This window comes from Danaus plexippus, chromosome 5 (assembly GCF_018135715.1).
Source record: "Danaus plexippus chromosome 5, MEX_DaPlex, whole genome shotgun sequence".
In the NCBI taxonomy this organism is placed as follows: Eukaryota; Metazoa; Arthropoda; class Insecta; order Lepidoptera; family Nymphalidae; genus Danaus; species Danaus plexippus.
In genome coordinates this window covers 190,289-213,114 of record NC_083539.1, presented here as the reverse complement: position 1 = coordinate 213,114, position 22,826 = coordinate 190,289, and the positions used below count along the sequence as shown (strand labels likewise).

The window sequence follows — 22,826 nt, the reverse complement described above, 5'->3', positions numbered from 1 at the left end:
GTAATGGTGAGATACATTTAAAATACGAATCAAATGTACCATGTCTATGCAGACGAGTTCAAATTGTACAACCATGCATATATTCATGATAGAATTCAATAGGATATTTATAAATAAAAATTAAATCATGTCAAATGTTGTCATCGGTAGCAGATATTTTGCTTATGACATATGTTCTACACTCTGTCGCTAAGAATATTTTACCCTTATAGGTCAAACTTATGATATGACAACTTCTATTGTTACCTCTTTTCTTACAAGTTGACATTTATTTGAATGCTTCTGATATGTTTATTGATAAAAGAGATTGTCTTTAGGATTTAAGCATGGGATTGTGAATGGTCAGACAACCACGTTTCGAACTGTCGGCGTTAAAAGTCTAGAATAATGTATCAACTTCTATTAATTGTGTGATAATTTTCTTCATCGCTTATCTTGTAAGTAACAGTTAAAGCTCCAATATTCTCTCATAAAAGTCAACAATCTTCTTTAAATATTTACCTGTTCATGTAGTGTAAGTCTGAAATCCCTTACCAAAACATTACAAACAACCTAAGTGCTATAACTTTTCAGCGAAGATTATCTTATAAGTTGTTTCGTTTTCAAACACTGTTTTTAAGTTTACTGTATGACTTTTCCTCACAATAATATGCACTAATTGGTATATTATTTGGATTTGCACTAATTTGTACATTATTTTTCATATTTTTTGTGTCCAGGGCTTCTATTGTATATTTTATATTTAAATATTATCATTGATTTTATGTTTTTATTATCTCCCTTCTCGCTCATGTAACTCACATTGATTGGAAAGCTGCAACAAATCTTTTCAAAGGCACATTCATCGTGGACTGTTTTTCTTTTGATTTTGTTGTTACAATAGCAACGTTCATTATGAAATAAATACTTTACTTTGATACTAATATAATGGATCAAAATCAAGGCCAATGTACCAGTCATATTGAACAACAAACATCCGTGGCAATGTAACACGTCTATCAAAGTTCGGAAGGGTACTACACTCAAATACCAATCGACACAACTAGAAGGGCAGTTAACGTCGGACAGGCGACTTCCTTTCCCGAGGGACCGCGGTTCCACTTCGGTCACAGTGGTAATCTACCATCTATTCAGACAACACGGTGCCAAATAAAGTATACGCAAATAAAACGGCTTAAACTATTTCAACAACTGCTCCCACCAGACTCGATACACAATAAAATACAGACCTAAATTCATTTGAATTTTAATCTCGATAAACAGTTTTATTTGATTTGCTGCCGGGGATGTCAGTAATGTAATTTCAAACTACAGCATTCAATACGTGTTGTGTTGGACGTTAAAATGAAACGGGACGAGTAAGATCAAAAATGAGTAATTCGAATGAGAGGCGGTCTTGTATAAACTGTGCAGTGCAGTGGTGTTTTTGTGTTTTCGCTTTGATTATTTGTGGATATAGTTTAGTAAAACAGCAGCGTTTGGAGAGCCGTCTTCGACTTCTGGAAATTAGATACGAAAACTTGGAAACCGCTTTCAACTTCCCAGAGCCGAAAAAGGAATTTTTGAAGCGTGCGACCAGGGATGTCACGGACTGCGTTTGTCCCTCAGGTAGGAGTAAAATAAGTTCAACTCGTTGTATTTATTTCATGACATATACTATTAATTAAATTTAATTTATTTTGTGTAGCGATGTTTAATTGAATATAAAATTACCGATTTCGCTAGCACGTAATAGTCCATTTCACTTTAAATGAACGTATTCAAATCCATCGCTTTTCTGAATGTAACGTTGAGTGCTCCCTCAGTCGACTCAATGCGGCAATTAATGAAATTAATTTTGGGTTTGCTCCCAAACACAATCGTCGTCCGCAATTCAGCCGCAACCGGTCACATCAATGAAGACCGACACATTGTATCGTAAATTCGAGCACTTTACAATATCCGGCGATAAACTCAATTGGGACACCACCATCTCGTATAGTAATAAATACCCTATTAATATTACAATAAGAGCTAGAGTAAATATCTCTGGCTAAGTCTGGTCGAGATCAATGCTTTGAATCGACGCGAAGAGACAAAATTATGATAGTCTATTGTAGTAAGAAGTAGATCTAATATCTCAACGAAGAGTATTGAAATCATTCATAAAGATAGACCTCTAGCTGTTAAATCGATCTTTATTGAATTTTAAATCGAGACACAGGCTGAAGGGCCGTGTGGTGGCGAGGATGTTGACCCCGGGCGGATATTAAAAATGGGCCCTAAATTGATTCTCAGATTTGTTATCGACGGCATATTGCGTGTTTCCGCCGAACTTCCAATTGGAGCCCAATAAGGTTTCATCAAACTGCCTTTCTGATGTTAATAGATTTCCTCGAGGGTCATCTAAATCAAGATTGATGAAAATTTTATCTAACAAAAGAAAAGGGCGGCGGAAAGTTTTCTTTTTTAAACACCCAGCCGTCAAGTTCGCTAATTACCTCTCATTGTTAGAGTGCGATATAAAGGCTTAATTGTTTGAAGTTCATCGGGAAGTTACTTTAAATCCCGTTTTATCTGAGACACCCTGAACGAGATGGAGCCCGTTTTACTGTTTAAGTTAACTGAAAATTTTGTTACAGGACCCTAACAAGACTTTTGTTTATGAGGTCAGACATCCAAACACTGACCGAAGTTATGTTCCAATCCCATTATGTTTCTTTATAAGAAATTTAACTTAAGGTCATAGTTAAGACATAATATGTTATTAAACTTAGTTTTACTTAAGAGCACGTTAACAGATTCATAGAATTTATATTTATTTATTTTTTATTAATGGTCTTATATATGTATTTATAACTCTTACCTGGTTCTAGTTAATTGCGAAAGGACCCAAAAGTATATCGATTGCTAATTTATAGATCCAAAGTAGTCTCGAAGTTACGTATATTATGTTACATTTTTAGTATTTTTATTTTGTTTATACAAAAGAGTTGTACATAAAATATTATGTAATGTAATATAAAATACAAAATGTAACAAAGTGTGTTGGTAATGATACCGTCGGGTGACATTCACAGTAATTGTTTCATTGAAGTTAAAATGCTTCTTACTTTTATGGTTCAACTTCCTGACGAAATTATTACTTCCTCGTTTCTCTTCTGCACTTCATAGCAGATCACTGCTGAATATTTCTCAAGGGAATACCAGTGCTATGGTAAGTGAAACAATTGTTTTGGTAAGTAATGAATTTTTGTCTTTAGGATGTGGATTCCTCGTCAATGAATCATTTCGTCATCATTACAGTTAAATACAAAACAAAACCAAAACCTTAGCTGGCTTCGATCCAAGTTCCATATTCTGATAGATTTATAATACAGGTCACAGTCGACAAACGAGCGATCAAGATACTCCTTATAAATTCGTCTGTCAACGAACAAATAATGAGATGTCGGAAAGATTAGTAGACGTTATCTCTCAGTTTTTATTTTGATGACCTCGTTTGTTCTCCGGCACCTGAAATTATTTAGAAGAAATTTTCCTTGTCATTAAATATTAAAGGACGTGTTCAAAAGACATGATTATGGAATAATATTTTCTTTCCTTATTTAGAATTCAAACAAACAAAGACATTTAAAAATTAATTATCAAATATGTTGAATATTTTTTCAGCCTTGCAGCCTTGCCATTGCAACACCGGTGTCTCTTTCTCTCTGCTCTGTGACATTATCGTCACTGACGTGTCTTATAAACTTAATGCAATAAATTTTTGTTAATCTCAACTCAGCTCCATTAAACCCAATGAAATCGAAATAATAACGACGTGCGAATAAAAAAGAATAAAAGGTAAATGAATCTTATGTTTATTTACATTAATTTAGATTATGCAAAACTGTTTGCCGAACACTAAAAGGAAACTTATTCTCGATAAGTGAAAAAGTTTAAGCAAAGTAAGTAAAGTCACAGAAAAATGTCCTTTTTGCCAAGAAGGGGACGTTGAACGACCGGTTCATTTACATAAATCAGAGGGTGCTAAGATATAAATCTTAAATATAAACAAGTTCAGATGAAGCCGAAGTAATGAAAAACTTAGATTTACATCAAAGTTTGAAGTGACGACTTTATAACTCTAGCTCCGTTTACCAAAAGGGTAATAAGAATATATTAAAAACCCTACGCCTTTATCATTCTTACTATGAAATACTTATTTCTTGGGTAGATGAATATATACCAGATACATTTGTCTCAGATATGTGCCCATTTACCGCGAGTCTTAAATAATAAACAATAAAATATAACTTTACGAGAAGGACGTAACGAACGGACGGACAGTGCGTTATATATTGTACAGTTAAATGAATAAATGGAGACCGAGTATGAAACGAGCTCTGAAGGAATCCTTTGAAGCAGTCTGGATTTGTGCTGGAAGTTTTGGAGGCGAAGCGATTTATTACACTGAGTTCGCTTTATGAAATCAATTTATTTGAAAAGTAGAATTTTACGATATTCATGAAAGTTCTGTGTATAAAATAAAATTATTGTATTGATTAATGGACTTTGTTTTACTGATTTCTTGATTGATTACTCAGTAGCAGTAAAAGTTTGTAAAAATATTCTGAGCGCCAGAGAATTCCTACTCGTGTGACGCTGTGAAGAAAATCAATTTTCTTGTGATAGTCCCATTAATATATTGTTATTTAACGACATAATGCAGTCATAAATTATTAGCAATATTAAAATATGTTTTTCAAAACTTTGGCTCTTTCTTAATAAAGTAAAATTCTGTCTGTATGCCTTTCTGCTGTTTGGAAATATAATAGTCCAGAAAAGACATAATTTTCGACACAAACTTTATATATCTTATATAATTTTACATTTATAACATGAAATTTTAAAGCAGAAATGAAATCAAATTTCAAACGTTTCCTTTCGACACTACTCTTGAATAAAGTAAACATTGTGACAAGTGTCGAAGGCAGCCTCGTAACGTATACGATAAAGAAAACTATAAGAAAAAGTAGACTTATAAAATAAACCTTATTTTAAAGGAAATAAGAGTTCAATGATTGCCATCTATAATATCAGCCTCTCATAGAATTCCGATATTTCTAAATGAAATGTTTAAGAAAACTAAACAGACTTTGAGTGAGTGTAACAGAGATCAAACTTCACTGATCGTTGAAGCAGTATGTAGACTGTTTAGAAAACTCTAGTAACATGTGATTTTAAAAAGTAACATTTTTACATTCTGTTTATAAATAATAAGGTTTTATTAAAGTTTTAGTAATAATTAAATAATGATGTGATGAAATCCTTTATGAAAGTCAAGGAGTAAATATTACAAACCTTGCCTTTGTTTAGTGTGAATAGTTTACTCACGACTACTGGAATAATTCTAGTAATAGTATTTTATTCGCTGGATTGAACCTCGGGAGTGAGTCCTTCTATAACTTGATCCTTTTCCTTAAAAGAAGGTATTTATAATTGTATAACCGGAACTGTCCGGCCAACCTTTTTACTTAGTCAGATAGGATTCGAGAGAGCACTCGTTTTTACAATGAATACTTAATATAATTTTCTATTTCTTTCGCTCCTTTAAAAAATATAAACCTGAATAAGGGCTTTATTATCGTCGATGTATAAAAATAAACAATTCAAAGTTATTAATCTTACATTTTTGGTTTTTTCCTTTTAGGATAAATCTTAAAAAAATATATATTTATACCATAAAAAAGCATTCCTTGAAAATTCGTGTTAAAAGTTATTGTGACTTTTGACTTCATTTGCTCGTTCAGAATATAAATGTACGAACTATACATAACACTAACGTTTCTAACTCACAACCTAAACTTACGTTTCAAAAGACAAAAGAAAAACGTTTGCGAGTACTTACTTATCGTTGTCTTTGTTTATAGTCAGCTCGGTCATTTCAACAAATTAAAACGTAAAATTAAAATCATCCGTAATATATTTTTCGTTTCTTAAGAAGTAGCAATCCTATTAATTTTGGACCCTCTTCCGGCGTTATCAAATTTTTTTTTTGGCCTTTCCTTAACCTTCTTAACTCCTTTGTCTCTTTGTAAATCTAACTTGTGGGAAAACAATTGAATTTAATGGCCGCCCCCAGAGGCGACAGTACTTTGATATTCAATTTACAAACAAAATTAAACCGTTGCTATTAGGACAATATTACCAATATTGTTTGAATGCGACGTATTAAAACTATCTCACTTCGTGTCTTTCCCTCATTTGGTGGACGATAAAAATTAAGGACCTTCAAATTTATTGAAACTAATATTTTTTGTTAAAATGACAACAATATTGAGGCATGTGTAAGAATAGAAGTGAAACTTATTTTTATTGCATGATTTGTTGTAATAACTCTGTTAATCAGATAAGTCTAATAATTTGGTGCAAACATCAAAAGGTAATTATATTATGTTGGATCGTAGACTCGCTCCTTATACAATTATAATGATTCACTTACCGTGTAGTCTGAAACGTTTAATTGGAAACAGTTATGTATATTATAATAAGAAATACATTATAATACTTATAACCTATACCTGAGACTACATGATTGCTGCGATGTTAGGACAGCGATCCTATTCCATAGCTTGTGTGGTATCAGGAATCTTCTGGTTCACACGGCTTGGTGTTCGTGCCCCGGTGTCAGCAACGTCACTCGCTATATGATATTTTATCCATACAATGATGTTGCCCCGGCGATGTTCATTTATTTTTTTATTATGTTGCGCGTTTGTAACAAAAGTATAAATGTTAATATTTATATAGAGGTAGTTATTTTCTGGTTCTGCTATTTTTATATCACGATATTTCTTAAAAAAACAAATGAGACTTGTCTTAGTTTTTGACACATATTTATTACGCGTCAAGAACTATCAGTAGAATAATTCGCTTTTAGGTTTACAATGGCTGGCTTGATACCAGGTGAATATGAAAAAGACATTCTGGGCGGACGCAAAAGTTGACTTGGACGCGAGGGTTCTGTACCAAAAATAATTTAGTGATAGCAGTTGACTTGTAGTAATTCGCTTGATAAATTATAACTAAGAAATTATTGATTATGTCGAACATTTCTCTAACGATATGTATGAGGAACCAACCTTACTGAAACAAACATCAAAGTGCTCTTCTACAAGTAAGGCTTTCCATTTAACAATAATAATACGAGCAGCAAACAATTCAATTTGATGGAACAGATTCATTAAAGATATTTCAACTTTAATAGTTTTGAAAACGGACTCTCTCATTTATTCTTAGCGTTGGGACACTAGAGACGACGTTATCACTATATTAATGTTGTGTTAAAAATCTCCTTTGAAGCGTTTACTTTAAAACTTTTATTATAAAATATGGTTTAACGAATTCAGCACGATCAGTGGGTCTCATAGCTTAATCAATAATTCAGAGCGACACGACAGAACAGTAAGAGGTAACATTTTTAGATTACCAACCTATTAATTGTTCAAATATGTTTAATTCAGGTATTTTTCTACGCTAACTAACAATGAGCTGACAATTAAAAAGAATTTATCTAATAACGTAAAAATGTCACAATAATATGATATATCGTTGTTTACTTATTTGTTCTTGAGGACAGATGTAGAATACAATCAGAAACATTATGTATTGGCAAGTGTTATGAAGTCATTGAATAGGTATTAATGTATTTAGAGGGAGGGTTACAAACAATGTATTTATCAAAGCAATAATATCGCATAGAACAAATCTAGTTAGTCCTTCCTTTAAAATTTCGATTATCTTTAACGTATATGATCGGGTTATTTATAAGAAGAAAAAGTAAATATTTCCTCAATAAATCCATCAGGTTAGCAAAAGGTTCGTTCGGGGAGCCATCGTGGACGCAGCAAGCCATGAAACTGTGGGATCCCATAGTAAATAGTTTCCCGCCTCATTGCTTTATCCTGGTTTATTTGTCTAGTCTACGTGTTAAGGGTTGAAGATAAATTATTATTTTTATATAACCCGTGCCCAGAAAAGAACTTTTCTCATATTATTGTAATTTATTCAAGTCCGTGGGTGACCAACATCAAACGACGTACAAGAACGCTAGAACACTTGTAATTTATCTTATTTCTACATACAGATAGTACTTTTACAATACACCGATCTCATAACTCAATCTTTAGTAATAAACAATTCTTTGTATAGATTTCTGAAACCTTAAATATTTGACGATTTCTGGAAAGGCTTGGCTTGTCACGTTCGCTATAAATCGCGCCAAAGCCGTCCATAACACGTGTTTTTTATGGAGGGGGTTTCCATGGGGGCTACATGCTGAATATATTGTCCAATAAAACTTCCTATAAAGGCGCTGCAGTGGACATTAACCGACGGGAAATGTTAAAGGATTTCTCTAACACATGCTTGAGAGATTTCACTTAATTATGTTAAACGGATTTGTTGTTTATTCAGATTTTGTGTATAAGGTAACAATTCGTTTCACCGTGTACCCTGACCCTGACTGAGTTCCCCTACATCCCCTACATGGTCACAAGGGTTCCCTTGTAATAACAAAAACTTAATTACTGAAGATATTGTTACAAACAATCTCTAAAAACAACTCAGATAAAATACAACATTCTGCCTTACTTTATAAAGATCCGTGCGATGTGCGCCTACCATCGGTACAGACAGTTAAGAGTATATAATATTTAAGAGTGTTATTATAAGCTTATTATAGTGTTTCTGCATTCGTTTTTATCCGAGGAGTTGAGCCAAGTTAATATAAAGAGTTGGCTCTAGATCTTTCATTTTACGAGGAAAAAAATAAAATAAATTATTTATAAACTTTACATATATATATATCTTAAAGGTGTTATGAGATGAAATAGAAAATAATATTTCTTAAAAAAAGAATAAATAGTTTTCTCAATCCAAAACATTCCTTTTAACTTTATTACTGTGGGACAGTTTAACAAACATGTCTAATATACGACAGCTATATTATCGTAAAACAAAACTACAGACAGCGTTGATCTTCAACTGAATTTATACCAATCCTTTCTTATGAAAATATATATTTTAAGTCATAACAATGAACACATGTGGAATGTATTTGCAGCTCTATCTAGGTGTGTTTGGGGTAAACAACCCCGCAGTGTGCGGATTCCTCCCTCTTTTTATCACCTATTTCCGTCATATCGGATATTATTTTACAGCGCATGTTGCACCCCATTTTTCAACTAAATAGCAACTCGCGAGATTGGATGAAGCAGCTATTTTTCAAGTGTAAATTTTGCATACGTTTTAGTTTCTAGTGGATTCCATTTTGTTGATGCTTTCAGCGGTTCCCACTCTACTTTTGTTTGAATACGTTACGTCATGTGAAATTTAGCTCGAGATTAATCAATTATTGCTTGCCCTTATACGGTTCCCGGTCTATAATTATACCTATTCTGTGAAAAATACATAAATACAAACAGTATTAAGAACGTTCACTGCTATCATATCTCCAGGATCTAAGTACGAATGCAACTAATTTTTATCTATTATTTTAATATATTTTGTACATATCCTGCGGTTTTCTTGAACGTATCTCGATCGCGTCGTATGTTAAATGAGACCTCCCACGCGGGTCGCGGGTTCACAGCGACACGGTTTGGGCGTAGAGCTGTCACTGCCGACACGACGCCGGATAAATTGGATACAGCATCAGATAAAAAACATATAACAATCATATGTCAAATATAAAATACACACACTGAGACGTAAATGATATATATATATATACATACATGTGACCTATGAAATTATTATTGATTAAATAGTTTTTTCAATGAATGCTCGTAAATTTCATATAATATTTGAATTTATTTTGTAACAATATTATTTTTCGTAATAATTTCATTTAGTTGGTAACGTTTATAGTTTTGTAAATGATTTTGTATAGTTATTTTCAATCTATTGTAGCTTAGTTTTCGACTTACACGACCGAATTATCTCTTAAAATTATCGTTTACTGAATAAAGTTTGTAAAATGTAGTTCATCTCTTCTATTCCTTTCTGCTTTTATTGCTTTTTGTTTTTCTTTCTCCCTAGATTTTCCTTAGATCGGAACTTCATCATGCTCCCTGTGGATTGAATCGTGCGTACGTTTGTCAAATAAATATTCAAAGTTTTAACTATACCTTATCAACGTTTGACGTTTGTTATAGTTGCTCGATAGATTTAAATTATACAACTGATTATTTAAAAAAATATTTAAACTATGAAGAACATGAAGAAAACAGTTTAAGAGATAGATAAAATTAATTAAAACTTTAAAATATTATTGATACTTTTTCATGTGTTATTTAAAATAATTACATCATTACTTAGTGCGACTAAAAAAAGAAAATTCGTTTATATATAAAATATTAATAAATCCACCTCATTACCAGTTACATTATTAGTTAATTACATTTTATACAAAAAATCAAAGTAACATTACGCGCTTAGTTCGTTATTGCACCAAAGACAAATCGTCGCTACAGATGTCGCACGCTGGCTACAGTGTACTCTCATTGATGACCACCTCGCATCGCTGCTCCACAACCACTGTCACTTATATAATATAGTCACGTCCAAAACATATTAATATCATGATACTGTCTGCTTTAAATACTTTGTGATAATTTTACGAACAGTTTTTATGGTTCGTGTTTTATATTAAGAAAATTTATTTAGTAGCTAAACAGTTTTTTGTAACGCGAGTTCCGTGGCGTAGAAAAAACTTCCCCCAGACATATGAAAGTTGGCGCTAACTCGGCGATGCGACGTCAGGTGTACTTTATGGTCACGATTCTGTCTTTTTTCATACCTTATGAATATTGCATCTTGCATACGGAACTGCGAAAAATCTGCGAACGAACGAACAGATAATTTTTTATATACATTATTTACATACAACTCCTCCGATACTTGTATTTCTTAAATACAGTTTCGAAGTAACGGAGCGAAACCTCTCGTGGCGGTTTGTATAAGCTATTAAAGAAATAAATCATCCCAAATTGTTGGTTCTTAGTTAAAATGACGTCACACTTTGCATTTATTTGAATGTTAAATTTAGTGAAATGAAACAGCATTATTACCGCCGTTAAGTTAAATGCTTTTAGGCCATCACAAAAATATATTCTTTGATATTATGATTTTTGCTTTTTTCATAATACGGAAAGACAGACCTTATAGTATCCTTCTACAGTCATAGCTATCGAGCGCTGAGATGATTTATATTTTCCGTTTGATTATCAAAACCGTCCGGCATCCCGTAATATTCAAGGATGTTTTAGTCAAGATGTAATTAATGATACACCGTATTCGAAACTGAGTTGTTGATGAATACCTAAATATAGTTAAACAAGCAACGTGACGAAGACGGAACAAACTCTTAAACCCCATTCATCAAAGTCATTTTTCTTATATAACATATCCACGACGCGTATCCTGTATAATGTTTCTTGGAAACCCGTAAAGTTTTTCCACCCAACACGTGTTCTAAACTTTCATCGTTTCGCTTTGATTGGAGAACAAAAAATATAATAAAGATTTAATTACAGCCAAGTTCGATGATGAAAACTTTTACTATACCTCTATCTCTCTACGAAAGGATTTAATTTATTGTATCTTTATTTTGATGAATTGATATAATTTTAATAGAATTAATAAGGAAACGAACGAATAATGACCTTTTTTTATCTCTCTCTACCTGTCTGCTGAGTAAGGCTGTCGTTTTCCTCCCATTTTCTTACCGGCAGAATGGATTCCGAGAGCTAAGGTTTCGGTTTATTCTCCACAGAGCCTGCGTTAACTTTAGAAATATTTAAAATTAAATAATACATATGACTGATTTCTTGTCTGTAAATTGTAATCTGTTAATATCTTTTTTACAAAACTTTATCCTATTAGCAATGACCTTAAAAAATTTAATCAAGAAAAAAGGGGGGAAAAAATAAGGAGAAAATATACTCCTAACAACAAGTAAAATGATTTCAAAATGTCAGCTGTGGTGTTGAGGTGAATAGTAATTACGAGTGTGTGAATGGGTTGGAGGCTGTACACGTCGCTCTGTCTGGGAAGTTGTTCTTTGTATCATAGACAAATGTCCCCACGCCATATCCTTCCTAACTGTAATCAATACTTAACTGCAGATTTTTTTTTAACTACCATTTCTTTCAATAAACTTCAATATTAGATATTATTCGCTTTGACGCGAGGAGCAACACTGATCTTGTGAGATTTCTATAAGTCCTACATATAAGTAACGCTATATAAGCAATAAATTTTTTGGGCTCTAGGCCTTGTTAGAGTTTGCTTTTAGAGTAAAGTTTGTAATTCAAATAGTATACAAATAATAACACAGAAGTCAACTCAAAAATATTTTATTATTTACTTATGGGATTTTTGAGAACTTGCTGTGGATCTAAAATATTCCACCAAAGAAATTTTTTTAAAAGGTTTTTATTCAAGGAAACTTACTTTATATAAAAGACTTTATTGATGGTCTTGTCTTTGAATTAATTTATGATGAAACTTGAAATTTAAATAATGCCACTGTTTTGATAGCCTAGCTAGCTTTTGGGCCAGATACGTATATAATATAAACATATGTGTCCTCTAAAATAATATAATGATTTATAATTTAATCCTGTTTAGAAAGTTTGGAAGAAAAAACAATGTCGAAACAGATATAAACGTGGATCTACCAACACAAAATGCGGCTCGAGAACACTAACTTCAAACGATTTCTATATTAAGAATGAAGATCAGCAGAGCCTCACTGTGGCACACTGTAAGGACCGTTGTTTACTTTATTTAACTCTATATTCCACTTATATTTTAATCAACGTGCTCCGTTGTGACACCACAAAGGTTGAAAAGATTTATAGAGCATTGTTTAGATATAAGATGACAATATTATAGTGTTAATAATATCAGAGTTATTTACGATTGTCTGATGTCTCTGGAGTATCGATAAAACACGAACTGAGACGTCTCGGCCGCCGCTAACAAACAGTCATAAACAGTACACTTTACGCTGCTCAGACTTAATGTGGACATCCATTACTTCCAGATTATACTTTATATCTGTCTCAATATTTAAACCTTTCACTTTCATTACCTCCTCCCTTTATATCGCTCGTTAGTCGTAAACATTGATTTAAAACACTTGTTTATTAATTCAAAAAACTCACTTAAGCCTTACAAATTTCACATTGATTTAAAATATTAAAATAATTTATTGTTGTTAGTTTATCAATCAATTAGAAGAGTTTTTCATTTGAGGCTGTCCAAGTATTCAACTATAACATTAAATATTTGTGTCTACGAAGAAAACTCGTGAAACAATAAGAATAAAATTATATTTTAAGTATTGTCAATCTAAACATAAAGGCAGTTTTATAACGTTAGAGTTAAGTTTGTTCAATAAGGTTATTTAGTACTGAGATATATTTGGCACTATTTTATAATAGATTTTCATTATATATTTATGTTCATCTCTATTTGTTTATTTTATCAATTATTATTTTTTTGTATCAATTCTTTGAAACTTCGTTATACAAATATAACTTCGAATAATTGGGAGTTTGGATGGATGTACTGTGTACAATACAATAGACAGACCGATAAAAAATGTATGGGCATATTGTTTGATGTAGCGAAATGACAATAACGTCTGAGGGAAGAAAACCATGTTATTATATAAATTATAAGCTCAGAAGAAAATTCAGCTCCGTGACATTATTTACGATAGTATAGAAAAACAATAAATAAATTGGTGTAGAGGTTTATTAGGACAGTTCCTCTTATGGACTTATATATTAAGAGAATGACTTTGATGTGAGTTTTAATAGTTACCAATAACGAAGACCTTTATATTTGGTTGTTCTTAGCTTGAAACAGCATTTCTATCCAAAATATATACAGACGAAAGTGTAAACATTAACTTGTTTAACAATTAACGGGCCACAGGACTGGCAGTACGTTCTGTCCGGTCTCATAGCGGACGTGACACGCGTGTGTTATACATGAAACACCTAACTGTATTCGTTGTCGATTATTGGTTGAATATAACACAAGTAAAAGTTTCTGCGCGCGTCTATAACTACCAAGGTAACATAGTAAATAAAAACCTCAAAAATTTAAAAACACATTTGTGTAAAGAAGTTTTGCGTTTCATTCCAAAGTAAGCAAGGCTTGTCTTCAATAATAGTCACTGTAAAGTATAAAATTGTGAAAGCCGTCGCTTTATCAGACCGTGTGTCGTTGATCTAACAAGCGGAACACAGGAGAGCTATCAACCCAGTTTTATATGAAGAGTTCTGTAGTGTGGTCTTTTAATGTCTTAACTTTATACATGAGTTTTTCTTGTTTACCTGAACATGTATCCGTTTTTATGGGTAAAGTTGCCTTGTATCTGTAGCTTTGGGTCTTTATTACATATATTGTACACTTTTACACCGAAGACACCTCTTCTGACTCTGTATTATTCTGAGTTAAATAACTTTAATAATAAACAGCGTTTCTTTATTGTTACTTATTTTAATGCAAAAAAAAATATCAGAATATTGTCTGTTTTTATATTATTATATTTTTTATATCTGATATTTTTATATATATATATTAATATAGCTTCAAAGCGAACGTTTATTTAAACTATGCGGTTGACAAAATATTTATTTAATTTGCTATAGATGATTAAATAAATGGAGGTGATTAAAAATAAATTGCTATAACCGCCTGTTAATGAAATTAATTTAAATGTTCATATTGACAGTAAATTAAAATGGCGGGTTTGTGTACTCGTGACCTTGCACTAAAAATGGTATCCGATTTATTTAATTATTATATGGCTTCCAACTGTCTAACGTATCGTATATTTTTTGCTTATTTTGTATCACTTTAATTAAGTTTATAATATTCATAATATTATTACCAAGGTTATTGAAAGTATGCGGATTATTAAAACATAAAGCTGAGACTTCGTCAGTTCTTATGTCTTTACTGGGATCCTCTCGGCTCACAAGAGTTTCACTTAACTCAGCGCCGAGTAGAATAACTTTTCCGCTACATTACCTTAAATAGCGTTCTTTGACGAGAGCATCTTAACCCTACCCCACTTTACCCGCTACTAAAAATCCGGAAAAATCCGGCTCTGTCCGGTCCTGACCTCTCGGAACTAGTTATTTCCTGATTTAGATTACGAATCTTGCATCCTTCTTACCCTTCAAATTGTTCTGGAGCTAGAGCGAGATGAAGTTCTATTATTTCATGATAAGTTCTGATACGTCGTGGTCTCCCATCAACACTCGAGTCTGATTAAATGAGGGTCCGAGTCGTTAAGGCCCCGCGGAAATTTGTTTCGGTCAGCCTCCTCCCAATTTCCAAGTAAATAGTCGATACCCGGGAGGTCGCCTGGGTCGAGTTTGTTTAAGGAGCGTCATATGGTCTATCATCAATGTCCTTTTTTCATATCTATAACTACATTACGATGACGTCGACTTCCAACTCAAAGCAATAATCGTTTCGTTAACAGTTCCACGTTCCAGTTTACACTATCAGTTTAAAGTGATCTTAAGTTTCAAACCGATACCCACGTAGGGTATTAAAATTTTATTACATGTATAATCTTTACTCGGCGTTTATCAAACTCAAATTTTATGGAGTTAATAAACATAAATTTTAATCGCCTCTTCGTGTGACCGAGACAATCGGCTTTTATTGTTCGGATAGCAGACACATTAAATTATCTTAAATATTAAGAAAACCTAGAGATGCCGGGACGTCAAATATTAGATGCAAGTATTAATGAATCGTATAAACAGTGAATATTCAGCGTTTGATTAATATCCAACGACGTATTTAACATAAATTACGAATGTGTGTTATAAATAACAGCGAGTCCCTGTTGGTTTATAAACATGTCTCTGTTTGTAAGCCTGTCTGCTTCAAATATTTACATATTTTAACGACTCATATTGTTTATTACACATTTATTACACGAATGCATTGTTTCTGTAAAATAACACGATATTTACAAATAAATCTCCTCTTAATGGTCGTGGTGTTGAATAAAACATCTCGCAAATTATTTTTAAGCGAGACAATCTGTTTATAATCGAATCATATTATCTTATGAAACTGTTCGAGTTTGAAATATTTGAGTTCGTTACAAGAATGTAACGAGATATCCTTGTAACAGAGAGGGTCATACAACGGACTAACAATATAAGTTGTTATTATATCTTCTCATATTTTTTTTATATGCGACTATTCTAATTTCTACAAAAGTTGGTTTTGTTTGTTAGAACAACATGTACACTTTGTATAATTATAATAATGTCGTAACTTTTCGTTTATTTTATAACAGCTATTTGTCCTAACGGCACTAAGCGACTAAATCTGACTCTAATAAGACTCCGTTTTTGTTACCACGTGTTTGGCAGAAACAGGAATACTCTCTCGCGGGATTTATATTTATTATAAATATGTCAATGTGATTAATTATAAAACTTATTTTAAGATCAACATATTATAGAGATATTCCCTCCTTCGATTTATTGAATCACTTTTAATGAATGAATTAGTCGAACATTACTATATTGTACTTCCAGTGTAATTATCATAATTATGGTTTACAATACTAGCAATACTGTTTGTTGTATGATACAGAAATATATTTTCAGATAACATTTGTGAGTACAAACCGATCGTATGTTTCAAATAAAACCCTTAATTTCCAGCCATTGATGTTGGTCGTTTACCTCCGCCGACACAATTGCGCTAGAATTTTTGCATATGCATGAAAACGTGTGGCTTTGTCGAAACAAATGTTTGAATATATACGGTGTTCAAAATTTAAATTTTTGTTTCATAGCTACAATGAAAAATTCTACTTTCGTAATAAATTTTCAACATTTTAGTTTTGATAATAAAATGTAATATAATTTACAATAGCGTTAGATAACATTTCGATTTACTTTGTCATCATTTGCTGAAATAATAAAATATGGCCGTGTGTTATTATTAGGGATGTTATAATTACGGCCGGCTTCGACAATAAATTTTTTGGATATAATATTTGTTTGATTTTAATTCAAACCCATTTGGGGATGTTTGATTGTAATATAAAAGCTTTATTTGAATTTATGTGCCTTCGGGAATTGAATTTTATCGAAAGTGATTTATCATTAAGAGATTGCGGTAGCTAAATCATCCAAAAGCCGGACCAATATTATGAAATCATTACAGATGCCTTCGACGTTATTACCATCTCATACATTAATATACCGTTTTAATAAGCTCCTATACTCTTTAATCAGTCCATTTAGGGTTGTTCAACTGTGCAAAGACACATTATTTTTTAATGTACATACCTTGAAAATATCAGAATATTAAAATAATCGATACGAATAAATTGGTTTCCAGGAAGATCAAAGATGTAATCATCCATAGAATAATCTTAAAATTGTAGTTGCGCTGGACCTCTACAGAGAGTCAAGTCAACTCTTACCTCCTAGCAGTATATTTAGAAGCGAATAAGAACTTATTATCTTGTATAGTACATATGATTTGTCTCCGAAGAACAGAGCGATCCCTGCAAAATCCTATCTGTGGTTAGGAATACATAAGATCTCTCTGTCCCGCGGGAGCTGGGCTGATTCGATCTTTCAAATTGCTCGTTCTCTTGCATGGCGATTTATGGCGCGGAAGGGACGCCATTTGCCTTCTAAATTATCAGCCCCATTGAGTATTAGGTAATTAATTAAACCGTAAACTATGTATGACCCTGAGTTAACTAAATAAAGTAGGATTTCAAGTCATATGGTTGGAACCTCACTATATTACACAACCTCATATTGTCTATCCAGAGTCGATGTTCCTGAATTACTATTAATTTTATAATTCCTTGTACAAAATTCTTGAGTTTTATATGTTTATTTAAATTGGAAAAAAAATACATACACAAGCTACTAGTGCAACTGAAAATAATAATAAGAAGATCAATATAATTATAGGATAGTCATGGAATAACAAAATCAAGCTTTTTTAGCTCAGGTGTCTAAAGTTAATGAAAAAATTATGTATCTTCAGAACAATGTTACTTCTCTAATTAAGATTAATACATACATCATATATTTAATACACTCATCATTTCACCAGCACGTCAGTACATCGGGGGCGGGTGGTGTGGAGGCTGTATGGGGACTGGGTAATATTTTCGTACCGAACCCCTTGCAATCACAACTCGCGAGGGACTAAACGATAGAAATAAAAAATACATATCCCTAATAGAATATTCAGAGATTTCTGGTTACATTTTATAAACGAATGAGTTAATTTTGTCATATCCAATCGATATTATGACTGTAATAAGGTTTACATACGTGTATATGCACTACGCCTAAATTGTTGAACGGATTATAAAGGAACTTTAATGATAATGAGATCTAATGAGATCGAAGACTTTCGCGAGTCATTGAAATAAAATTAATACTTTTTCGGTTTTACTACGCGAATTTTTATTATTTTAAACCACTCGCTTTAATGAACTGTGGCTGTCAGGTTAATGATTACGACTTCAAGTTCGGATCAGATATCATAGAAATATCCTCATAAAATAACCTAATTATAATTTAAATTTAGTTTTTGAATAAGACAACTTAGCATAATTATTAACAGGAAGTGTAAAAGCGAATGTCTATGATAAGAATCTCTTCTAATTAGAGTTCATTACATTTTAAATATAATTTAATTCTTCCGATACACGGAGCGCGAGTGTTGTGACGATGAATCCAATGAGATTGGGAGAGTTTCGTTCTAATCTAAAACATGGCTCGAGGCGTCCGTTTTCACGGACAATAAGTCCTGGGAAGGTCTATTTTATGGTGTTGTTCGGTGTCCCACAAAATTAACATGTTTTTGTTAAATGTTATGAACGGGCAATCCATTTGATGGTACATATTTTATTTGTTATGACCTTTTATTTATATTTACAATGTAATGAAACGCACATGACAGTTTTATTTTAGGAAATGTCTATATATTTATATGTCTGACAGAAATATTGTTTTTCAAATAAATTCCATGTATTGGCTGTGTTCATGACTCAACGGTTGAACTGCATACGGGTTTTGGCATAACGACAAGGCCATAGGCGTAGCCGCGGGAAGAGCTTGTGGTTTATACATTTGTCATAACACATTCTATAACAAGTTTTTGTCCTAAAACTAGGTCCAAATAATGGCTCAGTATGTTGTAGCTTTTGGAATCTGGTATTTGATATTAAATTATTCTCTTTATATTTCTCTTCGGTTAAAATTGTTGAAACTTAATTTTAAGCGATATTTTTATTTACATTTTAAACATTTCCTCCAAACTCGAAGGTATAATTTCACAAGTTCTATGAACAATTCTTAGTGTAATTAAGGTAGTTAATTCGCTTATCTGTTCTGACTCCTTATTTAATGCAGGAGGAGTCGCGGCGATGTCGGTTAAGATAACGGAGATATATAGAATAATACAGAGGTCGCTGTGTTTAAATAAGTTATAATACACACACTTTATACTTAAGCTCCTTGAAAAATATTTTCGTTAGCTTTTAATTGACTTATAAATAATCTAAACATATTTTTATTTCAATCACTTGAATAAGAAGTTCATACGATATAGAAACTTTTTATACAGAGACGGACTCTAAATAAAAGTATACATTAAATAAACCTCTGATTTTATTGAATATCAAAGTTCGTATTGTTTTTATACTTGCACCATACGGCCGCGGCGTGTTATAGTTACTCATGACATCAGTTTGCTAACAATGCATTCCCATCTTAATATAACGTGTTTGCTTAAATTTTATCTCGGTCGGTTGAAGGTTAGAGATTTAATATTCAGTTGCAAGTTTCCACACCAACATACGAACCACTACTTAATGTACGAACATCGCTAGTTGTTTATAAAAATAATATATTGTATCAAGAGTAACTCTATTGAGCTTCGACTTCAAAGATTTAACACAGTCAGTGGCCGCAGTTCCCTTACATATCACGGATCTTAATAGTCATATAGTTAATAATTTAAACACATTACACATTTCACCTCAAATATTATTATTTAAACATATACAGCAAGAAGTTAATAAGATGCAAGCCGCGATATTGATTTGTATGTTTATAATTCCAGGCGAAGGTTGATTTATTTGTAGGACTGTTGTAGATAACGTTTATGTCAAATATTGTGGGAATGAAATAATATTTGAGAATTGTCAATATTCAATATTTCAATTAACGTGTTCAAATTTATGTGTTGAAATGTCATTTAGCTGTTACCTTGAAGTAAATAATTGTTTGCTTCATTTCACGGTATTATAAATTGTTTATAAAATTATTCTATCATAATGTGCTCACAAACAACGGAAAAATATTTAATAACATATGAGATTTGAAGTTCGCTTAGATTTTCCAAGTTTTTTCGCAATCCGTGTAGAAACTGCTCCTCACACAAAAGACGCAGAGCTAATTAGATTTTGTTTGGTATTCATAGTTTAAAGTTTAGATCTCTATGACTTTTCCAAGTTTTAAGTAAGATCACGAGCGGCGAGGATGTATCGCGCAATGAATAAAGCATGAGGCAATTACTTCGACACACCTCCCCAGACATTTGTCTAAACACGTTTGAACTTAAACAGTGGGGTATCATTGGTCATTAAGACAGACAGGAAATCTTCTACTGAATCATTGTAATCGATGTCAGTTGCCATGTTATAATATAATTTATGAACATTAATATTTAATGAAGGTATTTAAAATAAGACTTACTTTATTCTGTCTAAAGTAATATTAAACAAGAAACGTATTTATTTATGTCATTTTTTATTTTTGCTAATAAGCAAGCGTGTTTGTATACAGGAAAGGAAAAGACAAACGTATCTCGCTCATTCAAATTCCATGTAGTAACGAAAACGATGATGACTAACAGTTAATTGAAGACAGTAGCAACAGAAGTCTAGGGGAAAATGATCATCTTTATGAAGAGGTTACACAGAACTGACATATTGAGAGTTGAGTTCAGGCGAAGCCTTTTCATTCAAAGCAATTCCCAGCACGGTCTAGACTCAAGACCGTATGAGCATTTATCATCCATAGAATGGTATTCTGTCCAGTCTCAGATCATTTATATAGGTTGGCTTTGTTTACCGAATATAAGAATACTTTGTAGCCAACTAATATTAAACGTTCTAATATATATTTTTTAATAAATAACTAAATTATGTCTGCTCAAGTTTAAATCACAGAACACATTTCACACTCATTAATAAGGTATTGATTATTTTTTATATATTATAACGTCAAGTTCGCACTGATACCAAATATTTGTTAAATGATATAATTTTGCTTCTTATGTTCTTAACGTTATGCTAGACACTAGGTCTAGCTCATAGCCAGTCTCAGACACGCAGCAGAACATCTAAGCTTCATTCTTATAGAAACAAAGAACTCCATATTCGCGTATCATCATAAAATTTTAAAGCCACACAAAAATATTATGTCCAGACATTTCCAAACATTGAAACTTAAATTTTCTTATGAGTCATGAAGTCTTCCTTCATCTGCTTTTGTCCGTTTATATTTTAACGCGGGAATATACTTATCTAACCTCACTGGATTTTGTTTCTTCACTTAAATTGATTAAAATAATAAAAAATATTATATCTATGTGAAATTATTTCACAGTAAGCAAATATAAATGACGTAGAAGGTACCATCTAAAACAATTCAAACGGTGTAGTAATATAATGAGAGTCATCAAAAAGCAATCTTCGGCGCGCGAGGAGACTGCTAATGAATTTGAATGTAAATAAGGTGTTATGTTGTGTGTATGTGTGTGTGTGTGTGTGTGTCACGAATAATATAAGGTCGCGTGCTCATGGGACACGGCTAATACTTTTATATATATGTTTTTATAAATTCTAATTTGTTTTTGTCACACATTTAAATCATTTTTGTAAAGTAATTGACAGACATAAACCAATCCTGCTAAGTAGGACGATTACTTCTTTTGATTGCTTTTTATGTTTAAAGAGGTAGTACTCAAAAATATATTATTTAATTGTGTTTTATAATATGTTTGTACATAAACTAAGTGTTAATCAAACGCGTGTAGTGTGTGGCTATAGTATTGATATTGAAAATCAATTAGACCAGCTCTACAAACGACAGCTCCAATCTCATATTCGAATTGAAAAGCTTTCTGCGTATTGTCATTTAAATCAAAGTATAATAAAATGTCCTGGAAGCCCACACACACCTCTCAAAAACCCTCAGATTCACATGTAGTAAAAGCTGTTATAAGAAGTTGGTTAGGCGCATGATCTAATCGTAATTCTTAAGACAAATATAAATTGAGGTTTGTAACAATCAGACTTTTGGTATTTTTATAATTAAAGCAATAACTTCTATAAAAATCCAGTTTTATTTCACAAATAAAATTTTGTTATAATAAAGTGTTGGAAGTCGAGTACTTGACTTTTCTTTTGTTAGTTTTCTTCAACAGTCAGTTTTGGCTGTTTTTTTTTGTTTGCGATTTTTGGAAACTGGTACAATTTTAATGTACTCGTTTCTCTCACATAACTCTTTGGAACTAATCTTCACTAACACTAATCTTATAATAATTTTAATGTGTATTTCTTTATCTGATTTTCTTATCCTGATCCTTATCTTTTTGGGTCTAACATATTCTTATTATTTATATCAAACATCTTTAAAATAATTTTCTTCGTCCTATTCTTTTTCAAACTTGAGTTTCGTTGCTCAGCTGATGTT

At 32.1% G+C, this 22,826-nt stretch overlaps 1 protein-coding gene across 3 annotated transcripts in view; it reads left to right on the top strand.

Annotated features, from left to right (window-relative positions):
* The first annotated feature begins 1,135 nt into the window (after window positions 1-1,135).
* LOC116768988 (collagen alpha chain CG42342) overlaps window positions 1,136-22,826 on the top strand; it is a 183,026-nt gene continuing 161,335 nt past the window's right edge. For 2 of the 3 annotated variants that reach the window (XM_061529408.1, XM_061529404.1), the window contains exon 1: window positions 1,136-1,608. In XM_061529408.1, coding sequence (XP_061385392.1) covers window positions 1,371-1,608 — 238 coding nt within the window. In that variant the 5' untranslated portion in view covers window positions 1,136-1,370. The remainder of the gene's footprint in view (window positions 1,609-22,826) is intronic. The other variant, XM_061529407.1, reaches the window with a different exon arrangement.